The 9,834-nt window shown below is 40.6% G+C and overlaps 1 protein-coding gene across 4 annotated transcripts; it reads left to right on the top strand.

The window, feature by feature from the left end:
* Positions 1 to 4,554: 4,554 nt before the first annotated feature.
* LOC109865828 (COP9 signalosome complex subunit 7b) lies at positions 4,555 to 9,418 on the top strand. Of its 4 annotated transcripts, none has more exons than XM_020454295.2 (7): positions 4,555 to 4,687; positions 4,850 to 5,019; positions 5,205 to 5,280; positions 7,562 to 7,650; positions 7,861 to 8,063; positions 8,294 to 8,399; positions 8,897 to 9,418. In XM_020454295.2, exons 2-7 carry the CDS (start codon positions 4,861 to 4,863, stop codon positions 9,068 to 9,070), a joined length of 807 nt encoding a protein of 268 aa, XP_020309884.1. In that variant the 5' UTR covers positions 4,555 to 4,687; positions 4,850 to 4,860; the 3' UTR covers positions 9,071 to 9,418. The 4 variants fall into 4 exon arrangements, with proteins under 4 accessions (XP_020309884.1, XP_020309883.1, XP_020309885.1 ...); XM_020454294.2 differs by having other exon boundaries at positions 4,571 to 4,687; positions 4,830 to 5,019; XM_020454296.2 differs by having other exon boundaries at positions 4,590 to 4,687; positions 4,826 to 5,019.
* Positions 9,419 to 9,834: the final 416 nt, after the last annotated feature.

Raw genomic sequence — 9,834 nt, 5'->3', positions numbered from 1 at the left:
CACAGTGGCCTCCATCATTCATAAATGGAAGGAGTTTGGAACCACAAAGACTCTTCCTAGAGCTGGCAGCCCAGCCAAACTGAGCAATCTGGGGAGAAGGGCCTTGGTCAGGGAGGTGACCAAGAACCCAATGGTCACTCTGACAGAGCTCCAGAGTTTCTCTGTGGAGATGGAAGAACCTTCCAGAAGGACAACCACTCCTCAGTAAAATGCACATAACAGCCCGCTTGGAGTTTTCCAAAAGGCACCTACAGACTCTCAGACCATCTGGTCTGATGAAACCAAGATTGAACTCTTTGGCCTGAATGCCAAGCGTCAAGTCTGGAGGAAACCTGGCACCATCCCTACGGTGAAGCATGGTGGGGGAAGCATCATGCTGTAGGTACATTTTTCAGCGGCAGGGGCTGGGAGACTAGTCAGGATCGAGGGAAAGATGAATGGAGCAAAGTACAGAGAGATCCCTGTTGTAAACCTGCTCCAGAGCGCTCAGGACCTCAGACTGGCGCGAAGGTTCGTCTTCCAACAGGACAACGGAAAAAAAAAAACATACGTTTCACTCAATAATCATTGTTTTATAATTATTTGAAGAAATAAATGAACCTTTGATGTCTTTAGAAAATCTAAATCTATCTGTATACATGCATTGTTAACACTTTGATATATTTATGTGTATGTCCCTAACAGGGTGGAAATATCGGATGGTATTAGTATTTAAGTCAGGGCCGGCTCCAGGCAGAGGTGACATAAGCGGTCACTTAGGAACCCCGGCCGCTAGGGTCTCAACTTACTGTTGAGAGTTAGAATAGTAGAACACACAAGGTGCCATTTCAAAATGTGGTTGTGCATCAGCAGTTTTTCTCTTGTGATGTCAGTCACTGACAGTCGCTCAATTAGCCATGTCAGCTATCTAAACTTGTAGTAATCATCAATGAATACCAACCAGGCACGCAGGGCACGTGGCCAGGGACACTAACCTCCAGGAAGCCCCCATTGATTTTGTAATTCACTCTCACTCAGATATCTTTAACCCCCTTTAGAGTCGATTGACGCACCGGTGTGTCAATCTACAATAAATTATATAACAAAAAAATTCCCATCAAAATGTATCAGTTTAAGCTAGAGGTACTGTGTCTTTGTTTTGTAATGAGCATGGTGTTTAATCAGCTTCTTGATATGCCACACCTGTCAGGTGGATGTATTATCTTGGCAAAGGAGAAATACTCACTAATGGGGATGAAAATACATTTCTGCTCAAAATTGGCTAGAAATAAGATTTGTGTGTGTATAGAACATTTCTGGGATTTTATAATTCAGTTCATGAAACATGGGACCAACACTATATGTTGCATTCATATTTTTGTTTAGTGTTTATATATATATATATATTCCGTTTTTTTATCCCCTAGATTTACTACAGACACTTCAAAACTTTGTTTCTTATGATATTTTTTCCACTGTCCTTTTTTCCATGTATGAATGTGTTATTGTGTCCCCCAATGTCTTAGACTCTAAAGAATTAACATGGCATAATTCATGGCAAACTGTGTAGAATTTAGAGCTGTCCCGACTACTCTTGGTGTCCGAAAATCGTCTGTTCTTTCGATCAATCTGGAAATGTTAAACGTGTATTTTTCCATATATAGACACACCCTATGTGTTTTAATAAAATTAACTATATGCATTGAGCTTGTCTGATTCTTAAAGCTTATGGTTTGATGAAATAAAACAATTGCCTCAGGATGGCGCCAGAGATCTAGATAACCAGAAACATTGTATCAACTCTTAAATTGGGTCCAGCACCGAGCTTGCGCTAGCGAACTTGCAACATTGTATAAAATGTTCTGCACACACAGAGTTTCCACGCCAGTGAGGGCCGGACAGACACAGCTGTAGCCTATTTGTGCAAGGGATAAGAAGCAGTGTTTGACTTGGGCAGTAGCTGACCGGAGCTGAGTGCCGGTCCTTCAAATGTTCTACTGCTTGAGTTCCTGTTCCTCTTGAGAGATGGAAAGATTTTTCAGGTCGCTTATTACATAGGCTTACTTCTATGCGTGCGCCTCCCTTCTCAACATTGACAGGAGAGCTCCACACAAAAGACAATGACTAAATTGACAAAACTCGTAAATGGAATGAAATAAATTAAAACTTGTTTCTCACAAGTGTAGCATAGGTTGTGCACTCTGCCAACAATGTGTCCACTCAGACAATGAGAACGGGAAGACAGGAATAATAATATTGAATGCATTAAAATAATTACAACAACTAAACGTTAGAATATAGAAAGTATAGGAATTAACGGTAAATGTAGTCTACTACTGGTGATATATGTAATGGGAAATTGATATACACTAACAATTCACACAATGAAGTTATGAAACAATGAATGTGCACAAATTGGTGGGAGAGAGCAAATTCTGGAGAAAAAAGTGCATTAAGCATCTGGGACATGGTCAATCCGAATTCTGCATTCGTCATGCAGCATTTACGGTGATACGAGAAGTCAGGTTATTCATACTCCTTGCGCTTCACGGAGCAGTGCAGCGTTGTTGTCAAGGAAGTGGTTGTGTTTATACAGGATGTACCGTCCCACCTACCGTCAACCAATCACGTCAATGAAGAGCCCACCGCATTGTTACAACATTTGGGAGGCGCATGGCGATTTGGTAGAGCTCGATTTGGCCTCTGGAGGCTCCGCAATTGCTTCACCCCCATCATATGGAGACTCCGACCACATTTTCGGATCAAGCATAAATGGTCTTTTAGTCTAGGCCTCCGCAATGGATTAGTTCACTGAGATGGACGCAAATATACACAGTACCAGTCAAACGTTTGAACACGCATACTCTTTCAAGGATTTTTTAAATAAAATGTAAAAAACAATTTTCTACAATAATAGTAAAAACATCAAAACTATGAAATAACACATTGAATCATTTGTCCAAGGAGAGTGGTGAAGTGCTGCATCAGATGACCTGGTCTTCACAATCACCTGACCTCAACCCACTTGAGATGGTTTGGGATGAGAGAGATGGACCGCAGAGTGAAGGAAATGCATCCAACAAGTGTTCACCATATGTGGGAACTCCTTCAGGACTGTTAGAAAAGCATTCCAGGTGAAGCTGGGTGAGAGAATGCCAAGAGTATGCAAATCTGTCATCAAGGCAAAGGGTGGCTACTATGAAGAATATAAAATATATGATTCCATATTAGTTATTTCATAGTGTTGATGTCTTCACTATTATTCTACAATATAGAAAATAGTAAAAAAATTAAGAAAAACCCTTGAATGTGTAGGTGTGTCCAAACCTTTGACTGGTACTGTATATATATTTGTAACTGCTTGAGTAAAACAATCTTGGTCGACCAACAGCCTAACGACCAAACAATCCACCAGTCGACTAATTGGGGTCTGTTTCTCAAACTAGACACTCTAATGTACTTGTCTTCTTGCTCAGTTGTGCACCGGGACCTCCCACTCCTCTTTCTATTCTGGTTAGCGACAGTTTGCGCTGTTCTGTGAAGGGAGTAGTACACAGAATTGTAACAGATCTTCACTTTCTTAGTTTCTCGCATGGAATAGCCTTCATTTCTCAGAACAAGAATAGACTGACAAGTTTCAGCAGTAAGTTCTTTGTTTCTAGCCATTTTGAGCCTGTAATCGACCCACAAATGCTGATGCTCCAGATACTCAACTAGTCTAAAGAAGGACAGTTAGATTGCTTATTTAAATCAGCACAACCGTTTTCAGCTGTGCTAACATAATTGCAAAAGGGTTTTCTAGTGATTAATTCGCCTTTTAAAATGATAAACTTGGATTAGCTAACACAACGTGCCATTGGTACACAGGAGGGATGGTTGCTGATAATGGGAATCTGTATGTGTATGTAGATATTCCATAAATAATTAGCCATTTCCAGCTACAATAGTAATTTACAACATTAACAATGTCTACACTGTATTTCGGATCAATTTCATGTTATTTTAATGGACAAAAAAAATGTCATTTTCACATTGACAAGTCACCCCAAACTTTTGAACGGCCCCATGGCAATATGAGTAGAATTGCATGAAATGTGTTAGAAAATTGCTACATTTTCTCTCCACCCATGGCAAAGTGTGTAGATTTGCAGAAAACAGCTTTAAATCTACAACATTTTCTCTAAGCCCCATGGCAAAATGTGTAGAATTGCAGGAAATGTACTTAAAAACTCTCCACTATCAAGAGGGGGACCACTAAAATATTTTGCCTGCGAGGTGCTTAGGGCCCCCAAAAGGCTAGGACCGGCCCTGATTTAAGTGCCTGAACTTGACCAATATTTTCTTCTGAAAGTCAATCATGTCATTTTTCTGATAGAATAAAAAAATATATATATAATTTTCCTCTAAAAAGTTATGAGGTCCAAAAGGCCCCACATTGTAGGAATGACCCAGTTGGTCGGCCAACGGTGCAAGTGGCGCCACTTCAGGCTGAGGAGTAAATTGCACACTTCCCGATGACCATAGACTGCTGACAGAGTAAGGAAACCAACACGTAATTTTGTAATGTTAATGAAATATCCCTTTAATGTCTCCTGTAAAAGCGTGTGTCATTTGCCTAGACACGCCCCCATATCTTTCTCCTGAAAACAAGTTGGCATTTAGTCAAGCAGCTCGAAACAATATTTATGACAAGATAAACAAAAACAATGTGAGTACTTACAGTAGCAAATTTCGGTAACTGCCTGGGAGTAAAATAAACTTTGTGGTCAACTTTATTGCCTTGCTGTGGTTTAATATATAAGCCAGTTTGCTAGTCAGCTAAAATGACATCGCTAACGTTAGCTAGCTAGCTCTGGCTAGCTCCTCTCAGTTTTTCCTCAGATGGCTGGAGAGCCGAAACACAGCAACCAGCTGGAGCAGTTCATGTTGCTGGCCAAAAATACGAAAGGACCCGCTTTGATTACCCTCATAAAACAATTACTGGAAGCTCCGGGGGTATATGTCTTCGGAGAGTTCCTAGAACTGCCCTGCATTCAACAGGTAACCTAGCTAACCAGCTTATTTTTCTTCTCAAGTGGAGTGACTTGTGTATGAATGTGGAGGGCATTCGTTTTTCACTCAAATGTAGTGGCTAACCCCACAACACTAGATGTCACTGGTTTCAAGGTATGTGATTGCGTACAATGTTGTCAATTTTTCCCCAACTCACTGCTCTCTCTTTGTAGATGTCAAAAGGTCCCAATGAAGGCTACAGTCAACTGCTCAACATGTTTGCCTATGGCACATACCATGATTATAAAGGTAGTTGATCCTTTCATGCTTTTTTCTGCTGGTGTTATTCATGTTACATGGTCATGGTGCTACAGTATCCACGGGTTGATTTATTTACATTTTTACATTTTAGTCAATTTAGCAGACACTTCTCCAGAGCGAATAACAATTAGTGCATTCATCTTAAAAATCCTTAAAGCTGCAATATGTCACTTTTTGGGTGACTGACCAAATTCACATAGAAATGTTTTGAACAGTCTATAGATCTGTCATTCTCATTGAAATCAAGTCAAAGAAGAGGTAGATCTGTATAATGTGTGCTATTTCTATGCTTCCTGTTCATAAGTTTGGGTTTTGCATCTATTTAATTTCTGTTTTGTGTGCCAGCTTAAAACAGCTGAAAATGAAATATTTTTGCTTATGAAAAATATTTCACAGCAGTTTAGATGGTACAATTATTATCTACACCAGGGGTCTCCAACCTTTTCTAGCATGAGAGCTACATTTTTAAGCTGCTCATTTTTGAGCTACTAATTTTTTTTCTAGCTTTCCAATAGACACAATCTTCTCTCCCCTGCGACTCTTCCCCAGGTCCTTAGTGTACAATAGAAAGTAGAGCACAATATTTTCAATCTTCTCTCCCCTGTGACTCTTCCCCAGGTCCTTAGTGTACAATAGAAAGTAGTGCACAATATTTTCAACTCTTCCCCAGGTCCTTAGTGTACAATAGAAAGTAGAGCACAATATTTTCAATCTTCTCTCCCCTGCGACTCTTCCCCAGGTCCTTAGTGTACAATAGAAAGTAGAGCACAATATTTTCAACTCTTCCACAGGTCAAGTGTGTACAATAGAAAGTAGTGCACAATATTTTCAACTCTTCCCCAGGTCCTTAGTGTACAATAGAAAGTAGAGCACAATATTTTCTACTATTCCCCAGGTCCTTAGTGTACAATAGAAAGTAGAGCACAATATTTTCAACTCTTCTATCCCCTGTGACTCTTCCCCAGGTCCTTAGTGTACAATAGAAAGTAGAGCACAATATTTTCTACTCTTCCCCAGGTCCTTAGTGTACAATAGAAAGTAGTGCACAATATTTTCTACTATTCCCCAGGTCCTTAGTGTACAATAGAAAGTAGAGCACAATATTTTCAACTCTTCTATCCCCTGTGACTCTTCCCCAGGTCCTTAGTGTACAATAGAAAGTAGAGCACAATATTTTCTGGATTATATTTTTCCAAATAGTTTTCTCAGTAAAAAAATCATTTTCAGTCTCAATTACAATTGTTCATAGAGAAAAAATGAAATTGGATGTTCTGAGTACAGTACCAGGTCTGGTAGAAAACATTTTGTTGCGTAATTCTCCTTTAGTTGTGCATCTGGCCCTTTAATTATGCATCTAGCAAGCAAGGAATATGCCATCAAATGTGGGTGTCTAGTGATGGTTCTGTACTGCTGTTGCTCATTTCACAGCAAATTTTGCAATGACAAAAAATAGATACAAATAACATACTTATTCATTATATACTTCTGCCGGGTAAGCCTTACCATTTAATTGAGAAGATTTTGGGGAAAGTATTTTTGTCAACCCACAAGATGGTTATTGCATCAACTGGCTATACACGGAGTGATAGAAAAACACATGCACCACACAGACAGACAGGCAATATTGCTGGAATTTAATCGGCAAATATTGTGTTATGTTTGGCTTTTTGAGCCAATAGTGGGTAACCAGGGGTGGGATAATGTCCATGTTGCATTGATTAGATAGTATCTTGGAGCTTGCGGTATCTAATACATGTCAAATTGCATATACATTCAGAACTGTTTAGCGATTTACTCTTATGTGAGCCTACGAGCTACTGGTAGCTCGCGATCAACCTGTTGAAGACCCCTGCTCTACACTATACTTGCTTGTTTTACCGCATAAACTGAAATGATGCAAACTATTAGAATTTTAGCAAGCAGAAAATGGCAGAGTGATTTCTGCACAGTGCATCTCTAAGTCTATTGCATCAATCTAAGTAACATTATTTTAAAAATCCCCATCAAAATCAATCAGTTTAATAACCTCTACAGGATCGGCGTGCCATTTATGAATGTGGTATTCAATGTGTTTCTATGGGCTATAGTAGTAAAGGCCAAATTCAATATTTTTTCCAAATGTTTTATATTAGCTTTTTTTTTAATTATACCTAAAGGGGTCCTACAATTCACAGTCGTAGCAAGTACATCATCCCTCAATAATTATCTATCAGCTAAATCTATGCTAGTAGGAAAATACAATTATTTTTGGTCCTATTTGTCTTTTCAGCATTCAAGGATACTCTACCCCCCTTGACTGAGACCCAGAAGAACAAACTAAGGCATCTGACCATTGTCAACCTGGCTGCAAACATGCAGGTCCGTACAGGATTGTCTACTGCAACAGACCCGAAGCAACCCTAAATATAGTTTGTATTATATTTGTGCAGTCAGTTTGATCAAAGAAACCGAGAGCAGTAGGCTTTCTTCTTATTCATGGTGTTCATTATTGGTCCAGCACCAGTTTGCAAATGTGTAATGTGCAGCATCACTCTCACACACTTCTGTTCATTATCATGGTGAGTGCAGGTGATCCCGTACTCAGTGCTGCTGAAGGACCTGGAGGTGGGCAGTGTGCGTGAGCTAGAGGACTTGGTGATAGAGGCTGTGTATGCTGACGTGATCCGGGGGAAGCTGGACCAGTGCAGGCAGCAACTGGAGGTGGACGCCTGCATCGGCCGGGACATCCGCTCCCAGGGCATGGGCCGCATCGCCAGCATACTGACACAGTGGTGTGGGGGGGGGGGGTGTCCACGTATAGAAGAGTTCTGCATATTAATGTTTGAGATTATAGACCCGGTTATGAGTCGTTTTTTCCCCAACAAAAGCCATGTTAGAACGTCATTGTCTGTATCTGATGAATCATTAATATTGTATCATTAGTCCTGCTTTTCTACTGTTTGTTTTATGCCTGTTTCTCTGTCCACATATAGATTCTACTGATCTTTATGCGTGTCCACAGGTGTAGAGACTGTGAGAGCATGTCTGCGTCCATAGAGCAGGATGTGGGGAGGGTGAGCCACTGCAGAGAGAGCCACCTCAAAGCTCTGCAGCACATCGAGACCGAGGTGAGGGAAACATTCAGAGAGTGTTGAGGTGGATGGTAAGAAAGAATAAGTGCTCCATTTTCAAGTGTGCTCTGTGGTGCATGCTTTTTAGTGTTGTCTCCCTGTCACTTTTCTGTCCTTCCTCCTCTCTCAGTTTAAAGGGCTTTATTGGCATGGGAAACATGTTTACATTGCAAAGCAAGTGAAATAGATATATTTTTTATTTTTTACTCACAAATTTTATGTCTATGTCCTATTATGTCTATATACAGTGTTGTAAAAATAGTTCAAGTACAAAAGGGAAAATAAATATTGGTTGTATTTACAATGGTTGCCCTTTTCTTGTGGCAACAGGTCACAAATATTGCTGCTGTGATTGTACACTGTGGTGTTTCACCCAATAGATATGGGAGTTCATCAAAATTGGATTTGTTTTTCGGGCCATTCTTTGTGGGTCTGTGTAATCTGAGGATAATATGTGTCTCTAATATGGTCTGTCTCTCTCCTGTCTCGGTCAGGTGGGTAACATCCGCAGGATGATGTCAGCAACCACGTCTACGTCCACTCAGGACATGGACCCTCTGGGGGAGCAGGAGGGGGAAGGGGCCATGGCAGGCTCCGGGGCCGAGCGCAGGCAGACCCCCCTACAGATAATCTCCAAGGCCAAGAGCATCAACAACCAGAGACACTGACCACTGTAGCCTGAGACGGGCATGTACTGTTTTATTAAGACATAGGCTGCTCAGTGGTCTGAAGGTGCTTCCACGCCTTGTCTCCTTCCCTCAGTCTGCACTGCCTTCAAACAACTGAAAGGGAGGAGACAACGAGAGTAAGACACTTTTGAGATTTATTCCATGGGTTTGTGGCCTGGATTAGGAGTCTTTTGTTTAAGGCACTATCCTTTCCCCTGTTTCTAAAAAGGTTGTTTCTAATTTGTCTTTAAAAAAATTGGGATAAAGAGAGAATGTATTTCCTGTTGAATGTGCCGATTTTTGTCATTTTATTTGCTAATAGCAAATATTAAAAGCTATGTTTTCAGATTTTGAACTGAACTTCATTATCACAAATGCAACATCACTTGAATAAGCACACAAGTTTCATCAGCATACTGCTATGTAGTTTAGGAAATATTGCTGATCTTATCAGTGTTATCCTGTCCCCCATCTAAATCTGTGATTATTCAAATGGGAACATTTTCCGGTTATGTTTAAGAGTTCTACTAAATGTTCAAGAATGAAAGACCCGCTCCAGCCCTACACAGACGAGATGCTTTTGTTTGAGTTATTGTCTGGGGGCTGAAGTGTATGTTTTTAGGTCTGTCTGCTGCCTTGTTGGGAACCCCTTCTCTCCCCTGCCCAGCCCTGCGTACCCCGCTGACCTAGTTTTCAATTGTTTTCTGCCTGAGACAATGGGAGAAAATGGTTTCATAACCACACACAATACCTGGGTGTTATTC

The sequence above is a fragment of the Oncorhynchus kisutch genome, linkage group LG27, assembly GCF_002021735.2.
Source record: "Oncorhynchus kisutch isolate 150728-3 linkage group LG27, Okis_V2, whole genome shotgun sequence".
Taxonomy (NCBI): domain Eukaryota; kingdom Metazoa; phylum Chordata; class Actinopteri; order Salmoniformes; family Salmonidae; genus Oncorhynchus; species Oncorhynchus kisutch.
This window is presented reverse-complemented; position numbering and strand designations above follow the sequence as displayed.

What these genes read in the sequence shown, in the direction of transcription:
- LOC109865828 (XM_020454295.2), top strand. Translation starts at nt 4,861, where the DNA reads ATGGCTGGAGAGCCGAAACACAGCAACCAGCTGGAGCAGTTCATGTTG. An exon ending in AACTGCCCTGCATTCAACAG is followed by an intron (nt 5,020 to 5,204) that starts GTAACCTAGCTA and finishes CTCTCTTTGTAG; the next exon opens with ATGTCAAAAGGTCCCAATGA. An exon ending in ACCTGGCTGCAAACATGCAG is followed by an intron (nt 7,651 to 7,860) that starts GTCCGTACAGGA and finishes TGGTGAGTGCAG; the next exon opens with GTGATCCCGTACTCAGTGCT.